The sequence below is a fragment of the Nelumbo nucifera genome, chromosome 1, assembly GCF_055504915.1.
Source record: "Nelumbo nucifera cultivar China Antique chromosome 1, China Antique-T2T, whole genome shotgun sequence".
NCBI classification, from domain to species: Eukaryota; Viridiplantae; Streptophyta; class Magnoliopsida; order Proteales; family Nelumbonaceae; genus Nelumbo; species Nelumbo nucifera.
In genome coordinates, this window is record NC_142649.1 from 72534854 (window position 1) to 72556200 (window position 21347).

The 21347-nt window shown below is 37.3% G+C and overlaps 1 protein-coding gene across 4 annotated transcripts in view; it reads right to left on the minus strand.

Moving 5' to 3' along the window:
* The window catches only part of LOC104604858 (FHA domain-containing protein DDL-like), a 40498-nt gene extending 21433 nt beyond the window's left edge, over positions 1-19065 (minus strand). Inside the window, exons 1-5 of one of the 4 annotated variants that reach the window (XM_010269419.3) lie at positions 18377-19065; positions 14585-14616; positions 12682-12748; positions 12448-12505; positions 933-1025 (exon numbers count right to left, since the gene is read on the minus strand). In XM_010269419.3, the coding sequence (XP_010267721.1) occupies positions 933-1025; positions 12448-12505; positions 12682-12748; positions 14585-14616; positions 18377-18949 (823 nt within the window). In that variant the 5' untranslated portion in view covers positions 18950-19065. Of the gene's footprint in view, positions 1-932; positions 1026-12447; positions 12506-12681; positions 12749-14584; positions 14617-18369 lie in introns of all 4 variants that reach the window. The other 3 variants (XM_010269420.3, XM_088903525.1, XM_088903529.1) reach the window with 3 other exon arrangements.
* Between the last annotated feature and the right edge of the window lie 2282 nt (positions 19066-21347).

A 21347-nucleotide genomic window follows, 5' to 3' on the forward strand; every position in this document is an offset into this window, starting at 1 on the left:
TTTATTGATTTATGGAAAATAAGAAAATATGTTCAGTTATGGTTACATCAATGAGGTTTGGGTTAGCCGAACTACCCAATCACCTTGAATCTTTGCTTACATAAATACAAAGAATAGTTCTGCTCTGTTAAACCCTTGCTACCCCTTGCTTGGCCAAATCAGCTACATGGTAAGCTGATCTTTGAACCCAAGTAAAACATGCATTTACATATTGTAGCAAGAGGGAGTGGCAAACTACTTTCTTATTTCAAATAAAAGAAACATAAATAGAAACTCAAAATCCAATCCTGTAACCCACCAACAACCTACCATTAAAATTGTCATTACTTTCCCATTTCACAACATCTTTTTTTTGATGAATAGATTCACAACATCTTGGTCTTGTTGGATAGGTAATAGGTAACTCAGAAACCTTTTGAAAGATACCAAAATCAAGAAAAACAGTTAAGTTTTTGACCTCTTAAAAAATAGGCTGAAAGAAAACCAACATGATTGCACCTTCAACTTTGAAAAATCCAAAAACTCTGTAAAAATGACGCTTTAGACAATTATAACCCTCTAAAATGGATAGCCCAATCGCTACAATACCAACAAACTAAAAAAACACTTAAAAAAATCAAATTAACCAAATTATTGATCACCCAAAGTCAATTGCCACTGAATAAAGAATCAAGAGAATTGATTTATTTTTCCATATATTCTCGGTTTGTGTGTTTGCATCAGAGAGGGATACTTAAATAGGATATCCCATGTTTTTATCAATTAAGCCACATTTATTATTCATCATCAAGAAAAGTTCTACTACTTACAAAGATAAGAGAAGTAAGAAGACAAGGCATGGCAAATGAAGTTGGGAAGTGAAAAGAATACTACTAAGTAGAAAGAGACAGAAAATAATGAACACTGAAGGAAAAGCACTTTAAGAGTGTTACCATTGAGCACTTCACCAGCCTTGAAAACATACAGTCTCCATCTTATATCTGGCTTGCGTGCATCTGGTGGCTCATTAAATAACAATGTCACACCTGAAATTGGAACCTTACAATTAATAAATCTTTTCTGTTTAACTGCCAATAAAGTTGTTAGTCATCATTCAACCACCTCCCATGTGAATTGCATGCAAACTTTCTCTTATCTCTGACATGTAAAACATGGAAAACTGCTTATTGATTCAAACATAACAATTGCATGCAGATATTATCAGCAATTATAAATAGTTATCTCCAATTCCACCTTATTGGAGAGGTGAATAATTAAAAAGAGGCCATTCAAGGCCAAAGATGTTAGAAACAAAACAACCAACCTATAAATGAAATGTAACATCATTATTGGACCCTATCAAAGGCTTTAGTGGAGACTTCAATAGGAAGATTCTTTACAGCTTAACCAAGAAATGCCAAGATGCTTGGAGATTACTGAATAGATAAGATCATATTGGTTTTTGAGTATTTAGGGAGCATTTGATAAAGGCTGAAGTGGCTGAACTGTATGACTTACTGCTTTGCCATCTAGTGGATAAAATAGTTATAGAATAAAATATTCAGTGGTATAGTAACCAACCCAACATTCGATTTAGTCCATAAGGAGAAGACAACCTACTTAGTGTTTATTCACCATAAGACAAAGCAGTAAGTTATTCAGTTCAGCCATTATCAAATGGCCCCTTAGAAACATCTCAGAAGTGTGGGCAAGGCTCTCAACTATTCTGATTTAATGAAAAATTGAAATTTTAACTATCAAAAAAAGAGAAGCCTCTTTTTCAGCATGGTGACATGCTTCTTAATCCTTTGCCTTGTTACAACATGGTGACGTGCTTCTTCAGCACTCTTTTTCCCTTGAAAAATTGAGTTACTAAAATCAAAAAAGAATTGGCAATAGACAGATCCATTCATGCAGAGACCTCAAAAACCAAATACCCTTGTTTTGAAAACTGGACTAAGCAAAACTGCTAAGGCTAGTTGTTCCTAGTTCAGCAGTTCAGCAGCAGTTAGATGCTGACACTATCTAAATTAAATATCATAGTAGCTAAGTACTGCAGTATAGCCTACAGTACCATATCTCTGATGTTTAGAGATAAGAACTGGGCATTCTTTTTGGTAATCAATAAGAACTGGAAATTAGGAATTTGTTAAAACTTGCAGCATCAATCACAGGAAAAGAAGAGGAAGAAAAAGGATGAGAAGGAGAAACACTTGGTTGTTGTAAGAAGTACGGCTTTGGGATGCACTTCCTTTATTGCTCAGAAAGCCATTAAGAGGTATAATTCTTTAATTTTTACCTTAAAAAAACACAAAAATAGAATTATTGAATATACATCTATCTGCTTATTGGAGCCATTTGATTGGTTTGAGCAGGTTAGCAAGTTTCAAAGTATTGACACACACGAGTATGCATATCAGGTGTTTCAAGTGTATCAAAAACTTACCTTTTCCAGAGTTTCTTCTCCTTCCTCTTCTTTTTTTTTTTTGATAAATAAGAAGGATAAATTTCATTAATAAAAACTAATGCAGTTACAAGCTTCCCGTGGAGAGGCACGAGCTGCGTCCTCTCCTAACAGTAGGAAGAAAGACAAAAGATAGAAAACAGATTCAGTCTACAATTGAAACCAATACAAACTTTCCCTATTTACCCTTGCTTTGCAAGACCATCAGCCATAAACTTTGCTGATCTCCCCACCCATTGTATTCTCACTGTCAAGCTTCTTGTTAGGCAGTTGAATTTTTTAATTTCATTCTTAAAACACCACGCTATAGAGTCCAGATTTTGTAGCCAGCCCACTACCACCTTGGAGTCCCCTTCTATTATCAACTGTTCCACACCTATCTGCACTGCTAACTGTACTCCCTGGATAGCAGCAGAAAGTTCCGCCCTAGTAGAGTTTCCAACTCCTATGGGTCCTAAGAAAATAAGAACCACATTCCCACTCTCATTCCTCAGTACCCCTCCCACCCCTGACAGACCTGGATTACCAAGACTACTTCCGTCGAAATTCAGCTTCAATAATCTTTTAGGAGGGGGTTCCCAAGCCATACTCACTTTGGTCTTTATGGATGAACAATTAGCCACTGCTAACCAATTCCTCCAAATATCATTAAATGAGAATTGATGGAATAGGTCTAGTGATTTTAGCCACAAGATCACCCTACTTAGAATGCAGTCCTTCATCTCTTCTGGGCTTCTCTCCTTCTCTTGGAAAATTCTGGTATTCCTTTCTTCCCACACGGACCAGATCAGCATTGCTCTTGCACACCTCCACATAATTCTTCCTCTTCTGTAATGCCAAGGGAAGAAAGCAGAATCAAAAATCAAACTTGCATCTGCTGGCCTAACCAACCTGCACCCAAACAATGAGAAGAGCCACTCCCATAACTCTGTAGTAAATGAACAAGATATTAGTATATGGTTACAATCCTCACCATGTGACCTGCAAAGAATACACCAAGAAGGTGAGAGACAGAGAAAAGGTCCTCTCTTTTGTGGAATGTCGAAGGTGTTTATTTTCCCATAATACACTTCCCAGCAAAAAGACAACCTTAGGGGGGACAGGCCTGCACCAAATTTCCTTAAAAGGGAAAGGCTGGTTGGGGGTAGACTGAGTTATGGATTTAAAGAAAGAAGCGCATGAGAAGGATCCGTTCTGCTGAGGTGTCCAAATCCGATTATCAGGTTCAGAAGGGTTAAACATACTGTATAAAGTAGGCTTAGCAGATATGTGAGAGACACAATTTCCTTTTCCCTTAAACCTCTACCTCTACGAAACCCAAAGTCCCAATTTGGCGTTAATGGATTATTCATAATGGAAAAAAACTTTGACACAAAATACTTTTTATAATTTATACCTTGAAACAGAGAACAAAGAAGGGAAAAGGTCCTTCAATGGAGCCTCTCCAACCCAAGTATCCTCCCAAAATAGGACTGAGTTACCATTGCAAACATCATACCTTAATTCCCCTTCCTCTTCTTTGCCTGTAATCTTTTCTGCTTCGTCTTCTATCTCGGATCTCACCTTAATTCCCCTCACTGTTTTCTAGGTTTGAACGGAAAGCACTCCCAACCGAGCATTAACCCATTCTACCAAGAAAAGATGGTCAACGGGCAAGACAGTTCGGATAAACACAGTCACACAGAAGGAATGTTAATCTGGAAAAAGATGTTACTGAGACAACTAGAAAATTGGGGTTAACTGAAGAAAAGGGAACTTTACACATCTAGGCTCCGAAAAAGGGGGAAAATGGAATTCAGAAGGTTGAGTTTGTGAAGAGCAACAAGCAGAACTCTAAAAGGGAGCTAAAGAGACTTCAATGGGGATTGACATATCAAAAGACAACAGGGCCTAGGGCGAACAAGGGAAAATCACTGATCGGAGCTTAATGAAATTGTTAAGTTGGAATGTTAGAGGGTTGGGAGAACAAATAAAAAGAAGTTTGGTAAAAGACTCATTGAGAAGAGAAAACCCAGATATAGTCATTCTCCAAGAAACAAAAAAAGAAGTGGACAGGAAGCTTCTGAGAGCAATTTGGGGAATTCATGGAAAGAAATGGGTTGTTCTTCCCGCTTTAGGCACCTCAGGGGGAATTATCCTAGCTTGGAATGAAGAGGAGGTTTCGGGCATTGAAATTGATAAAGGAGAGTTCTCAATCTCTGTACTCTTTACCAATAAGAATGATGGTTTTAGCTGGATTATGACTGGAGTATATGGAACAAACGCTCCCACAAATAGGCAAAGAATCTGGGAATAGTTGGATGCTCTACATGAATTTGATGAAACCCCTTGGGTCTTAGGAGGTGACTTTAATGTCACAAGGTTCTCTCAAGAAAACTCCAACAGAAGAAAAGCAACTAGAAGCATGAGGGACTTGTCCAGATTTATCTCAAGACATAACCTTTGCGACCTCCCCCTCCATAATGACCAGTTCACTTGGTCAAATCTTCAAGAGAACCCAACAAGCTGCAGACTAGATAAGTTTCTAGTAACTTCAGATTGGATAGAAAAGTTCCCAAATCTTCTCCAAGAAATCAGACCTCGCTGCACTTCAGACCACTGGCCTTTAGTCCTGAGAATAGATATGGTCCTGAAAGGTAAACCCCCTTTTAGACTGGAGAAAATGTGGGCTCTACATAAAGATTTTCACAAAAATGTAGCTTCTTGGTGGGAGGAATGTAGAGTTGAAGACTGGGCTGGACAAAGATTGTTGCAAAAGCTAAAATTCATTAAAAGAAAACTGAAAGCCTGGGGGAGAGAAGAATTTAAATCGTTTGCAGAGGAAAAAAGTGCCATCCTCTTGGAGTTGGAAGATCTTGATAACAGGGAGTAATCAGGAGTTCTGGACGAAGAAGGAAGAAGGAGGAGAGATGATTTAAGGAATTCTTGGGAAAAGGTAATCAGAAAAGAAGAAATCTTTTGGAGGCATTGGGTAGGCGTTGAAAGAACCTCATCTCAAAAATTATAGTGGACCAGAGGGAAGTGGAAGATGCTGAAGAAATCACAGAAGTGTTTCTTAACCACTTCAAAAATCTTTACTCCAAGGAAACTGGTAGGAAGTTAAATTTAAGAAGTTGGGAAGGGCCGACTCTAGCAGAAGATAAGAGAATATGGCTCGAAAGGGAATTTGAGGAGCAAGAAATAAGAGAAGCATTATTTGAGATGGATGGAGATAGAGCCCCTGGGCCCGATGGCTTCCCAATCTTCTTTTTTCAAATATGTTGGGAAGTTCTAAGAGTGGATCTTTTGGAGGTCTTTAAGGATTTCCACTCCACAGCGGTTGTAAACAAAGGAAATAACTCCACATTTATTTGCCTCATTCCAAAGAAAAATGGTGTCTTGGAAGTGAAAGACTTCTGACCAATAAGTCTAGTAGGGAGCGTGTACAAAATCCTAGCAAAAGTTTTAGCAAAAAGACAGAGAAATCCTAAAAGAGCTGGTCTCTCCAAATCAGTTTGCATTCGTGAAAGGAAGACAAATTGTAGACAGCATCCTAATTGCAAACAAAGTTGTCAAAGATAGAAGGAAGAGTGGAAGGACGGGCCTGCTTGTGAAACTAGATCTGAAAAAGCTTACGACAAAGTAGATTGGGACTGCCTTCTCCAAGTTCTGAAATTGAGGGGTTTTGAAACAAAGTGGCTGCAGTGGATGAAAGGCTATATAAGTTCAACCTGGTTCTCAATCATGATCAATGGAGAGCCCAAAGATTACTTTAAAACAAGTAGGGGTCTCCGACAGGGCTGTCCTTTATCCCCGTTCCTCTTCACTTTGGTAATGGATGTCTTTAGTTAGCTCATGGAGAAAGCCAAAAGCCTTAACTTAATCAAGGGGTTTGAGGTAGGAAGAGGTGCCATGAATATCTCCCATCTCTTATTTGCAGATGATGTCATCCTATTCTTGGAAGCAAATTTGGAGAATATCACAAGTATGAAATGTGTGTTTGAATGCTTCGAATAAGTCTCTAGGTTGAGGTTAATTACTCAAAGAGTAGCCTAGCAACTATAAACCAAATTAAAGATTCCCTCCTAGAAAGTTTCAAGGAAACTCTGAATTGCCGGGTGGAAAATTTCCCCCTATCTTATTAGAGATTGCCCCTTGGTGGGAATCCACAAAAGTCCAAGTTTCTAGGAGCCAGTGGTGGAAAATGTGAAAAGAAATTAGCTACTTGGAAACGCTGCTATCTCTCAAAAGGGGGCAGACTCACCCTCATAAAGGCTTCTCTTGCAAACATGCCCGTCTTCTTCCTTTCAATGTTTCAGATCCCTACCAAAATCAGATCACAGATTGAGAAACTTCAAAGAGATTTCATATGGGAAGGTGGAGGTGATAGAAAAAGGTATCTAGTAAATTGGAGTCAGGTTTGCAAGCTAAAAGAGGCTGGAGGGTTGGGAATCGAACACCTAAAAGAGAAGAATAATGCCCTCCTCGAAAAATGGCTGTGGAGATTCCCCATTGAATCGAACTCCCTTTGGGCAATTAACATCACCAGCAAGTATGGATTAAATGCAAACGGTTGGGACTGCAATCTCCGCTCAAACCAACTAGCTTCCTCAAATCCTTGGAAAGGTATCACTTCCATTCACAACCTCTTCCTTTCTTTCATAAGATTTAGGGTGGGTAATGGAAATAGAATAAAGTTTTGGACTGATCTGTGGTGGAGTGATTCCACATTGGCAGATTCCTATCCTAGGATTTACAACCTTACCCTAAACAAAGATGCAACCATCTCTCAGTGCCTCCCCAATTCTCCCAATGAAAGCAACATAAACTTGAGCCTCAAAAGACCCTTAAGGGAACTGAAGATAAGTGAGTTAGCTGACCTCCTCCTCTCTCTCAAAGAAGTTTACATTTCGCCAAACTCCCAAGACTCCCGAGTTTGGAAACCCCACCCAAGAGGTGAGTTCTCGTCCAAGACTTTCTTCAAAGCTCTGGTTGCAGGAAATCGAGACTGTGGCTTCCCTTTCAAGAAGATCTAGTGCAAGTTTGTCCCCTCAAGATTGAGTTTCTTTGTTTGGGAGGCTTATCTGAATCGAGTTAACACTTGTGAATTACTTCAGAAGAAGAACCTTGGAAGACTTTATATCTCCCCTCATGATTGTATCCTCTGTCTCCGTGAAGGAGAGAGTTGACCACCTCTTCATACACTGCCAGGTAACCAGCAACATCTGTAACTACTTCCTACAGCTAGTTGGGTATAGTTGGGTGGCTCCTAATCACCTTCAGGACTTGATTTCTCAGTGGCATGGAAGAGGTCTGAGCAAGAGAGGTAAGGCTTACTGGCTGATAGTGCTTCACGCTGTGCTCTGGGGAATCTGGGAGGAAAGGAACAATCGACTATTTGAAAATAAGGCAAAATCTAAGGGTGAGCTGCTCAATCACATTGCTTATCATTGCAATCTATGGGCTTCCAGCTCAGAAGAGTTCACAGGATTCAATGTTAATGACCTCAACAGGAATGTTTAGTACTTTTTGCACTCCTCCCCCTCTACTCCACACACCCCCAGAGTCCCCTCAATAAGAAGGGAAGGAACTTGGACTCTAAGCTTTGATGGAAGTGCCTTGCGTAACCCTGGAGTTGTCGGCATAAGGGGAACCCTAAGAGATGAAAATGGGCTCATCTATTGGGCATACAGCGGACCAATTGGAATAGCTGACTCTACAAAGGCAAAAGTGTTAGCAGCTCTTACAAGGATTCTACTAGTCAGCAAACTGGGTATTCAGAACTTCTCCATCAAAGGTGACTCAGCAAACACTATAAAATGGTTAGGGCAACAGGAAGTTGGACCGTAGAGACTTAGCCACTTCTTAACAGAGGCAAGACATCTATTGGCTCCTATGAATGCTTCTTTGTACCTGATTTCCAAGGAAGTTAAATGCCATTAAAGATGGATTAGCAAAATTAGGTGCCACTTTGGAGTCCCTGTATTGTGACAAAACTCCTCCTGTGTAATTCTCAGGGGTCTGACCCCTGTTATGTATTTGTACACCTTCCTGTGTACCCTCCTCTTCTTTTAATGAAATCAATTAACTTCTATCAAAAAAAAAAAACTTTTACTTTCATATCTTCACAGGGAGACAAAATTAATGTTATTTAACATTTAAAAACATGCTTATTTTGAATAGCCTTAAAAAGGTGTATAAGTGATACTTGAAGGCCCAGTATGATATAATACACCTGATACTTGAACCTTGCAGGTTCTCAGACAAAGTCGATGATTTTTAAGTAAAAAACAGGTGGTTCACTTTGCTGAACCAAAAAAAAGGCTCCAAATGACAATCCAACTGGTTCAACCCGACACTCCTGTCCAGTTTTCATAACATTGATAAATAGATATAGGCATCCTCAACAACAATTATCATCATCATATCATCCAAGTCTTGCCCTGATTGGGTCAGGTACACGAATCTTGTTTCAGCATTTTGTTCTGTTTAATGCCACTGAACAGCAATTATGGATCTTCATTTTCCATTACCTCTTTCTATTAATTTTCAGATACTAGATTGGGCCCTTGCATAAATTTTGATGCAATTGCCACTTATCAAACAAATAACAGCCATGTTTAAAAAAGGTAAAAGAAGTGTAGTAAATACTTTCTAAGAAAAAAAATAAAGAAAAAGGAGATGTCTATACTACTTTAAAAAGCACAAATAGCCTAAGTAATATTTCTGGAATTTTTTTAGGACAAAATTTACCCTTCCATATTTAAATTTATTGATAAAAAATGTGGGAAAAGGGGTAATCAATTATTAATATTAAATAAGTTGAAAAAAGACAATTATAAGATATTCAATGCATTCAATTTCCTCTCATTAAATCCAACACTTAAGGTATTAATTTGCATTCACCTTCATTGAATCATATATTTAAGGCACTTTTATTTCTTCCCATCATTAAATTCTGTTAATTAAATCCATACATAATAAATTAATAATTCTAATAACATAAAAACATACTTCTAAAATCTACCTGGAAAAAAAAAACAGTGTTTACATCTAGGCAGTGGTAAGAAATTAAACCATTTCAGGTCAAATGGTCCAAGCCAATCCATGTTGTCACAATTAAATAATAAAATTCAAAAATAGATAAAATGCAAAAAATATAGAGATTAAAAAAATTGGAAACATTTTTAACATCATATATTTGACATATTAAACAACAATAAGTATGATAAATAAGAAATGTTTTTATTAATGATGGAAATGGAATGTAAAATTTAAAATCATTAGAAATAAAACTATTTTCCTATTCTCTCATTAAATCTCATATTAAGGTATATTCTCTTACTAACTCCACAAAATTAATTTTACTAATATAAAAATAAATATTTTGAAAAATAATTTGAAAACAAAACTATTTTCTTCCCTCCAAATAGTGGGTAAGCAATTCAACCATTTCGGGTCAAATGGGTAATGACTAATGTCATAGTCAAATAATAAAATTTTTAAAAATAAAAAATATAAATATTAAAAAAATAAAAATAGAAAAAAATTGGGCACATATCTAATATTATATATTCATAAAAATAAATATAGGGTACATCTCTAATATTATACACTCATTATCAATGTTGGAAATGTAATATAATATTTGGTGTCAACCTAGAAATCAAATTATTTTCCTTTTTGGGTTGTGGGTTAGGGGTTTGGGTCAAATGGATTAACCGATGATATGATAGTTAAATAATAAATCTTTAAAAAATAAAATAGTACAAGTAAATCAAAAGAATATATAAAAAATTATATATTAATTGTCAAACAAAAATTAAGTATGATAAGTAAAAATTATGTGTATAATATACATGATATATAATTTAAAACAAATCCGAAAGTAAAGCTATTTTCTTATCTAGATGGTGGGTCAATGATCCAACTTTTCAAAGGAACTCATGATGTCATAATTGAATAATAAATATTTAAAAAAAGATAAAACACAAACAATGAAAAAGTACAAAATTGTGTGGCATTTGGGAACATTTATAATGTTATATATTCATCATAATAAATAAAAATAATTGCTAAAATAAATTTTATTTTTATTTATGGAAAAAAAGGAATACAAAATTTAATAATAATAATAATTGTTATTGTAATTTAAAATTTACATATGCAATGCACTTGCACATTTACTACAAGCATTTGAATTTTTTTTTTTTTGATAAATGAGAGTAATTTTATTGAAAAAATATCAGAAATACATGCAGCCTAGGAACAGGCACGAGATGTTACCTCCCCCAAGGACTGAATCATAAACACTAAAACATGCCCAAACCTGAGATACAAATTACAAATTAGCCCAAAACAAATCACCCTTGACACCCCTTGCTTGGCCAAAGAATCAGCCATTACATTTGCTGATCTGCCAACCCACTGGAACCTAACAGTCATATTTCTTGTCATCCATTTAACTTTCTTTAACAGATCCCTGTAGCCCCAACAAACTGTGTTTGGGCTATTCAGCCAGCCCACTACTACCTTGGAGTCTCCTTCTACTAACAAATTGTTCACTCCTAATAGACTAGCCATCTGTATACCTTGTACAGCTGCTAGTAGCTCTGCCCTTACAGAATCACCTTCACCCATTGGTCCTGAGAAAAGAGACAACATATTGCTGTCTTTGTCTCTCAGAATCCCTCCAATTCCGGATGGCCCTGGGTTACCATCAGCTACCATCAAAGTTCAATTTTACCACTCCATTCGGTGGGGGTTTCCATTCAACTTGTAATTTGTTCTTGGTGGAGATTGTTGAAGCCACTGCTTCCCAATTTTTCCTCAAGTCACCAAAGGAGAAATCTGCCAACAATTGTGAAGATATCAGCCATGAAATTGTCTTTGTCAATATACATTCCTTGACTTCAGCAAGACTTCTTTCCTTTTCTTGAAATATTCTAGCATTCCTCTCCTCCCATAAGATCCACAAGGTGGAGGCTCTGATACATTTCCACATTATCTTCCCCCTTTTTGTCAATCTCCCAAGAGCATCTGGAGTGAACAGCAGCTTTACTTCAGAGGGCAAGTTCCACCTGCACCCAAATAAAGAAACAACCCAATTCCAAATATTGACAGCAAAGGAGCACGATATCAGCAAATGGTTATAGTCCTCACCCTTCACTTTACACATAAAGCACCAATTTGGGGACAGACACAAAAAAAGATTTCTTCTTTAGCAAGTTTTCCACAGTATTGATCTTACCATAATAGGCTTCCTAACAGAACACTGCTACTTTGGGGGGTATTGTCCTTGACCAAACCTCTTTAACAGGGAAGATCTGAGAGGAAGGTTTAGAGCAAAGGGCTTTAAAGAAAGATGCGCAAGTGAAAGAACCAACCGGGTTTAGAGCCCAGACTCTTTTGTCCGGGTTAGTGGGGTCCAGGCACACCGAATCTAGAAGCAACAACAGCTCTGAGACACAATGAAACTCTTCATCCCTTAACCCTCTCCGAAACCCAAAATCCCAATTTAAAGCCAAAGGGCAAACCGGGGGGGGGAAGGAACCAAGAAATGGGTTTCTTTTTAAAGAGGGTGATGGAATAGAGAGAAGGGAAACGGTCTTTTAGGGGTTGACTGCTCACCCAAGTATCTTCCCAAAAAAAAATAGAGTTTCCAGAACAAGCATCATACCTTACAAATCACTAAGGAACCCATTTGAGTTTATTTTTAATCACATTGTTACTTTTGTTAATTTTCAATTTTTATCTTAATTATGATATATATAAAATTCAAGTAATTAATATGAAAAAAATTCTCACATGCAATGCACATGCTTAATTACTAGTTTTTCCTATAAGTAGAAAAACAAATCATTAAAGATAACAATAGGTCACAACTAAGCATGAAAGAAATTTTGTAAAGTAAGACATGGATAGAACCAAAAGAAGAGCAACGAAATTTAAGCATTTTATCCACATCTAGATGGACATAGGAATAAGAAATCTTATTTGAAGAATTCAACTATTTAAAATCTTACCCCTTACTCGATTTGTTTCTGCAGCAAGCTTCCCAGACAGCTCAAATGAAGGTTTTTGCTGCATTTCACAGGAGAAACTATTAAGGGCAGCATAGGACATGCCACCTAAAGTTCAGGAGAAGCTATTAATCACTGCCTTCTGTTTTCCCCTCTTTCATGCCTATGGTGCAAATAAGATGCCAATACAGAATAAAACTAACTTTTAAAACCAGTGGAACCAAGACCAATTATTACCTTTTGCTTTGCTTCCAAAGCTTCCTCAGCAGCCTTCATCTTAGCTACTGAATCAGCTTCACTATCCCTGCTCAAGTAGGAATCCTATTTAATAAAAGACTACAGCAAGGACTATCAAAATTAAACATTTTTTCAGGAGTATGCAACTGTCGTAGAAAACTAAAAGCATAATATAAGCATTTACTAATATTTTTATGCCGTTATTCATTACAAGTGCAAATGTCTGGATGCAAAAAGATATTAAGGGCAATGGAAAACTACAATCACGTCCGTTTTATCTGTGGTCATAATCATCCCACCAGCATTAGATAAAGAACAAGAAGCAACTAAAGAACAGGAAAGAATAAAAGACATGGAACTACATGCATACATGGACAGCTTTCTGTGGCTAATCCATTCCTATTGTTACCTCTAATCTCAGGAAATTCAACCCATTCATTCTTATCATCTCTTAAGGTGCTTCAAAATAAAGCAAAATAATAACAATTGCGGCCATTGAAGCTAAGTAGATGTCTTCTTATGATTAAAAATTGTGAATAAAATGCTGTGCACATCAAACTTTTCTAGCTTGTAAGAAAGGGAACTGCCTATAGGCAAGAAATTATATGTATTACACAAAGGTACAAAAATGAAAAATTTGAGGCCCAGACCATATAAAGGACAAAAGGAGAAATTCCTAAACATAAGAATATTGCAAGTACTTGAATTGAAAAAGGCTTTGTAGAAACTGATGACCAATGCACGATAACCACTTGGAATACCATCACTTCCAATTACTGTAATTCATATTCAAATTCCATGCATTTTTATTTTTTTACACATGCACTGATATCTTGCAAAGGATTAAAAATAGCATAATTCTCCTTTTAAAAATCAAGGCCTTCAAGATTCAAAGGTCAACCATATTTAACTCCAAGAGCAAACCCAGCACCAGCCTCCTAACCCAGATGGTACTAAGTTACACAGCACAAGAGAAAAACATACTCAGACAATGGGAACCATATTAACTCCAAAAGCAAACCCAGCATCATCTCCTAATTTCAAGAAAACCACCCATACCAAAAGTTTCACACTTTCTTAGGTTTAATTTCAACCTAAAAAAAAAACACAGTTAAGGTATACCTTAACTGCATGTGACTAGATTAATACAAGTAGATTACCCACAAAGTGAAGAAATGAAATCAACCTAGTAGCTGCATTACAGTATTTATGCATTCCTTTCCCTACCACCCTCATCACAAGTACACTAAAAGCTTCAGTTAAAGAAATAAAAGGAAGAGGGATATGGGTTCATCTCCAAAACTCCAAACTAATCCTATCAGAGGCCCATTCAAGAAAATGAAGGGGACTACACACATGCCACCCCATCCATGTTCTCCAGCTCATTTGCAGGTAAGGAGCCAATGACCATTGGAATAGTTTCTCTGACAGTGTGACTACAACAACACCACCCAAAACATTCAACAACATGGCATATAGAGAAAATATACAAACCAATGACGATGCAATCAACAAAAGGAGTATGTAAGGATTGAGGATTCATATGTATTTGCTACTAATAGAGTCTACAATTATCTTCCACCTAGTGCTCTCATCCAATTAAGGAAAGTAAAATGTATTTGTTACAAAAGCAACAAGAAAAATTCAAGTCATCCAATTAGTATGGTCCACCACCCCACCTTCATCTTTTCAACTTGTGATGCCACAAATACCTTAAACTAGTCTAAACTACTCTTTATTTTTGTTCTATAAAGCAATGAAAGTAATTAAGGTCACCTAAAGCCAAAAAGGAGAAAAATTATAGATGTTCATAAAAGCAAAAGAACACCCGTAAATCCTACAAAACTGTAAAAGATATCTGACAAAAGTTTAGATGAAAGATTTAATTCAAGTGGCAACTCACCTATTTTGTTCAGTTCCTCTTGAATTTGTTACCTAAAACAATAAAATTGACACAGAAGTTATAATTTAAAGCCTCAAATAAGGGTGAACATGAAAAACATATGATTTGCATCAACAATTAGATAAACCAATCAAAAGTTGTTTGTTTTCTGATAATTGAAAGATTATTTCATCAATCAAAAGATAGATCTGTCACTAGCATCCCAGAAAGAGTCATGAGGTGTGACATCACTCTTCACAAAGGTTACAACCAACCAAAGAGGGGGGGGGAACTGAAAGAAAAAACAAATAACAATGCAGCCCAAAGGATGTTCCCTGGTTACCCCTTGTTTGGTAAGAAAATAGTATTCTAGTACCAATCAAAAATCGCATTCCAATAAGATGTAAGATAATCTTCCTTTATAATCAGTAATATATAAAAAAATAGATTAAAACAATGACCCAGGGCCAGATGGGTTCACTATGACCTTTAACCAAGATTGCTGGGAGATTTTGAAGAAAGACCTGAATTAAGTGTTTGATGATTTTGACCAAAATGGGAATATTTCTCCAGGAATGAATTCTACCTTCATCACTTTAGTTCCCAAGAAAAAGGAAGCTAGTGTGGAGCCTCTACAAAATCATTGCAAAAGTTCTTTCAGGGAGGCTGAAAAGGGTTCTTCCTACAATAATCTCACCTTTTCAAAGGGACTTTGTAGAGGGCAGACAAATTGTTGATCAATTTTTTGTGGCGATTGTGTGTGTAGTAGAGAAGAAAAAGAAAGGGAAAAGGGTCTTATTTGTAAATTGGACCTTGAAAAGGTTTATGGTATGCAGATATGGTGGATTGGTCCTGCCTCCTAGAAGTCTTGGAAAAGTTTGGGTTCGGAGATAGATGGAGATCATGGGTCAAAGGTTGTTTGAGTTCAGTGCAATACTTAACTATGATTAATGGGATTGCTAGAGATTTTTTTCCCTGCCAAGAGAGGACTGAGACAGGGTGACCCCTTCTCCCCAGTTCTATTCACTTTGATGGCAGAGGTTCTTAGCAAAATGATTACCAAGGCTGATCTAGGCAACTCACTAAGAGGTTGGAGAGTGGGAAAGGAGGTTGTAGTCACACACCTACAGTTTGCGGATGACATAATTCTGTTTTGTGATAATGACAGCCCTGTCTCCCTAGGAAACTTAAAGGCATTGATTAGTTCCTTCAAGAACATATCTAACCTGAGGGCCAATTGGGGGAAAGTTGCATTGCGGGTGTTAATGTGCAAGAGGAGACTATCAGTGATTTGGCTGACGTGGTAGGCTGTGAAGTAAAAAGGTGGCCCATAGAGTATTTAGGACTACCATTGGGTGGAAATCCAAGGTCTGCAGTTTTTTGGAAACCAGTGCTGGAGAGATTTACTGAGAAATTGGCAGCCTGGAAAATAAATTATATTTCGACAGGAGGAAGAATCACATTGATCAAGGCCACCATGGCAAACCTCCCAATTTATTTCCTCTCCACCTTCCGCATCCCTATTAAAATTGCTAGACAGCTAGAAAAGATTATGAAGGATTTCTTATGGGAATCGGGGGAAGAGAAGAGAGATGATTTGGTGAACTGGGAACAGGTTAGCAGGCCCAAAGAGATTGGGGGATTAGGTTTAGGGAACCTGACTCAAAAGAATTTGCTCTTTTAGGGAAGTGGTTGTTGAGGTTCCCTTGGAAAGCAATTCACGAGGTATATCCTTCTTTCTTAAACCTTATTCGATATGATGAGGGGAATGGATTAAAAGTATTGTTTTGGGAAGACCTATTGTTAAGTGATACTCCTTTAAAACTCCAGTTTCCTTTGCTTTTTTGCACTCTCCAACTATAATTCTGAACCCATTTCAAAGTTTGTGGCATTCTGACTCGGGCTTAAATTGGAATTTTAGGTTTAGAAGAGGTCTTAGGGATTTGGAATGAATCTCTCATTCTTCTTTTGGATAGGCCGGAATCAGTTTTTCTAGACCACTCTGTGGAGGACAATAGGGTTTGGCCTATTTCCCCAAATTGTTCTTTCACTTGTATGCCTTTTTTCAGTTACTTATTACAACCTAGCTCTAGGGGGATTAATTTCCCATTGAAAGAAATTTCGAACAAGCCTATTCCCCCTAAAGTTGAGGCCCTTTCTTGGGAGGCTTTCTCAGAAAGATTAACACCTGTGATGTGCTGCAGAAGAGAAGTACAAGTAAAAGCCTTTCCCCTCATATGTGTTTCCTCTACAAGGACAGTGGTGAATCTGTTTCTCATATCTTTATATCTTGTCCTTTTGTACTTTGCATTTGGAAGCATCTTTGTTCTCTATTTGGATGCAGGTGGAATCCTCCTCAGGATGTGGTGGGCCTCTACGATCCTAACTTCCTAAGACAACCAAAGGAAAGAAGAAGACAAGTTTGGAAAGCAGTAAGGGATGTTGTGTTTAGATCATTTGGGAAGAAAGGAATGGAAGAATTTTTAATGATAAAGGCAGGACTAAGGAGGAAATTACTGATTTAATCAAATTAAAGGCTGCACATTGGGTGAAATCCACAAAAGCTTTCCAATTTTTTCCCTCAGTGATATTTTGAGATCATGGAAAGAGGTGGCACTCTCAGATCAAGTCAAGGTGAGAGGAATCCCCCGGCTCATAACTTCCTAAAGCTCAATTTTGATGGAAGCTACATAGGTAATATGGATTTGGTTGGGCTAGGGGGTGTTATCAGGAATTTAAAAGGAAGGGTGGTGGCTTTGTACTCAGGACCACTAGAACACAGTGAAGCACTAACAGCAGAAATGGTTTGTCTATTGCAGGGCTTAAAATTTGCAAAACAGTTTGGATACTACAATCTAGAAGTGGAAGGGGACTCCCAGGTGGTCATCTCTTGGACAAGCGCAAATTCCCAAATCCCTCTGGTCTTCCAGCAAAAATATGGGGAGATTGAATACTTAATAAGGGGGCTAAATGTTTCTTTCAAATGGGTGAGAATAACAGCAAATAGAATGGCAGACACTCTAGCCAAACAAGGGGCCTTAAGACAACATTTATTTTGGGCAATTCTGTGAAATCTTGCATTTTTGGGGTGGATTTTACACACATCTGTTTGTAATCTTTAAGATGCATTAATAAAATTTCTTCTACAGATCAAAAAATAAATAAATGAATGAAAATAATGACAAAAGGGAACAAAATCATATACAAAGGCGTTTTTGTAAAAAACGAAGGGTTTCCATTTCAGATATAGAAACAAATTTCTGGTTAGCATTAACTAAAAAAACGTATCCACAAACACCAACACAAACCCCAATTGCTAATTGTTAACAAATGAAAAAACATCACTGATAAAAAAAACAATATCATACAAAAAAGATTGCACAGAATATGAATCATCTTAGTTTCAGATACAGATGAAAAAATGACTTTGATGATTTTCTAGCAAGAGAGATTGTAAGAAGGAAGAGTTTTTTTCATTGAGGGGGAGGGGGTCATATGTTGATATGCATATCCATGATGTTTGAAAAATTGTCTCGTTAACATCAATGGTAAATGTAACGTCTATGTAAGAGAATCAGGGAACTCAACAAGAACCAACTCCCAGCACTTGAAGTAACCAAAGGTACATAAGGAAAATCTCTATAAATAAGTAACTAATATCATTATTTGATTTAAAGACTCGAAGGATTCCTAATGTTTGCATCACTGCTTTTTTTTCCAATAAAATTTCTAATTGCTAGTTTTAATGGGTGCCTTTTCCATGTAATAACAAAAATAGAAGTAAAAACATAAGGAGTGGATATCACCAGACACCTCGTGGCGTGCTTCAGTCTTAGCAGCCCTGCGAGGGGAGCGGGAACCGTGTCTGTTCCTGTGGCCACGACCATTCGGCGATGTTGAGTGCTCACGTCTTGACTTATAAGAACCTCCTTCAATTTTATCCCTTGTTGACCTTCTGTCACTTCTATCTCTGGGAACTTCTCTGTCTACAGCCCTATCCCTGTGCCTCCCTTTGTCATTTTCCCTGCTGCTCCCATTCCTCTCGCGTTCCCTATCAGAGACTCCTTCGGCCTCGCGCTCGGCCTGCGCTCGCCTCAGGCGTTTCGTACGCGGAGAAGGAGATCGAGAAACGGGGGAGGCTGACCTCGCGTGTATTGGGGACCTATCTCTCGAAGGTTTCTCCCTTGCGGGTGACCTCGCCCTGTGAGAAGAGTTGGTTCTACCAACGGGAGACCTGGTTCTCGGAGAGCTCCTTTGTCGAACAGGAGACCTTTCTCTACGAGATGGGCTTCTTCTGCGAGGGGAACTCCATCTCCTCACCGGAGACTCCGAACGATCGGAGGAGCCACGCCTAGATGGGGATCTACGATGCACTGCCGGACTCATCCGAAGAACAGAGACAGTAGTAGTAGAACAACAATGGCAGTAAAACTCAAGCTATCGGCCTCTATCTCTGAAGGTCGTGTCGATTTTTCTCTTCTTCAGTTTTTCCCACCTTATTTCTTCTTTTTTCTACCCTGGGGCCTGGGCCTGGGCCTGTGGGCCGCTGTGTGGCTGCGCCCCTTCACGGTTCAATGAGTATGGTTTTGAACCGTGGGTGTTTTTTCATTAAAATCGAAAAAGATAATATTAGCCCCCACATCACTGTAACACCGAAAAAATGGAGGAAAGTTTTAAAAAATAATTTCTCCAAATGATAAGCATATACAGAAATCGAAGTGGATAAAATTGACCATGTGGCAAAAAATGGCATGAGGGTTGTCAACAGGTCTAGTCTACCCAATGCACCAAAACCGACCACACCAATTATAATGGTTCAAATTTCATAATTTAATTAAAAATATTTATTTTATTATATTATCAAAATCTAAATTTTAAGTTATTATTTAAATATATAAATAAATATGATTTTCAATATAATTGATTCGAGAATGGTTCAACTGGTCCAACCCGTTAGACAGCCCTAATAATTTCTTTAAGAATTATTGCCACATGGTAATCTCTTTGGCCACGTTGGTGGATACGGGTGGTACTTGTAAACAGTAAAAGAGGACGTTTTGGCGAAGAAGCCAACTATGCGCCTATGCCTACGATTTTTAGGAATTCGAATCAACACCCACAACCCATCCCAGCTTGTATTGAGATCATCTCCCATCATAAATACGGGAGATGTTCAGTGCATGCTGAGATGTGCATGTGGGGCGCTAATCTGATCTCGATTTTTCGCTCAAGCTTTGTTGCAACATTATTCTTTTTACTGAAATCTAGCTTGAGCTTTTTCATGCAACGTTACTCTTTTCATGGTCATCCCAAGTGTTTGAGGAGCACGTTATTTATTTCATCTCTTTGTATGTGTTTGGCATAACTTTTGTTTATTAAATAAACATTTGTATTATCTTTAAAACTGAGAAAAATACTTGATAAACCATTTATTAACAACTAGCACGCACTACATCAGCAAAACAGTGAATAAACACTCAATCATTGGGGGAAGCGTTAAAATGAAACTTCTCCTAATGGTTGGTGCACATATAAATCAAAATCCACTTTTGTAAATATAAATGCGTACAAATGAATATTATGAAAAAAAAATGGTGATTTAGCAATCACATTGCAACATTTTAATAAACACCTATTACAAAACACCCACGGAACAAAACACATGCTTTATAAACCATATAAAGTTGCTTTATTTAACTTCTTCGGGATACCTTACAAATTAGAGCCTTAAAGCAAACCTACACGGGTTCTTTTTCCATTTCATGTACTCTCTCACTCGAGATTTAGCTTTCACCATGGTGGAGAACAACAAAACGGTTTTTCAGAGACCAGGCTCCTTTGTTAGGTATGGTAAATTCGAGGGCAAATACATTCCCAAAACTCTTATGTATGCCTTCACATTGCTTAAATCGGAATTTTGATCTCTTGCTAGAGATGAAGAATTCCAAGTTTGTTTTAATTCATGTTGTTTTTTGGTAAACTTCCATTTTTCCTTTGCCTCCACACTCCTATTTTGTAATGCTTGTTTACTAAAATTAGCTTTCTGGAGAAAAAAAAAAACACTTTTTTGGGTATGAGAAGCTTTTTGAATGTAAAATTCACAATTTTGTTCTCCAATTCTACTATGTGATTCTTTAATGGCATTGAGTATAATCCTTTCGGGTTGTTTATTGAATGTGTTTTAACACTAATTTCGATGTGCATTGTGCAATCATTTTAATTTTTAAATTAAAAACTTGGTAGAGTTCACTTATTTCCTCTCTTTTCTTTATTAAATCACTTACTTTTTCTATCTATTACTTACGGATTCCTGTTCTTATTAATGTCTACATCATTTTGTTTGACTGCACAAAACTCATTATCATAAGTGGAATATTTCTGTTTAGCCCAAATAAACTTCTCACTAAAATATGCAATTGGATGGCCCTCCTGGCTTAGAACGTTCCTAATTCCAACTCCTAATGCAACACATGCTATCTCAAAAACTTTATTAAAATTAGGAAGATGGAGAATAGGTGCCTTAGTCATTTTCTTTTTTATCTCTCCGAATGCCCTAAAAGCAGATGGGGTCCACTAAAATTTCCTTTTCTCAATATATCGGTAATAGGTACTATAATGGAGTTGAATCATCTAATAAATTGCCTATAAAAAGTAGCTAATCCATGGAAACTACGAACTTTAGTAATGGATGTTGGTTTTGGCCAATTTCCAATGGCTTTCACTTTAGAAGGATCTACAGTTACATGTTTGGCAAACAACAAATCCTACAAAAATGACCTATGAC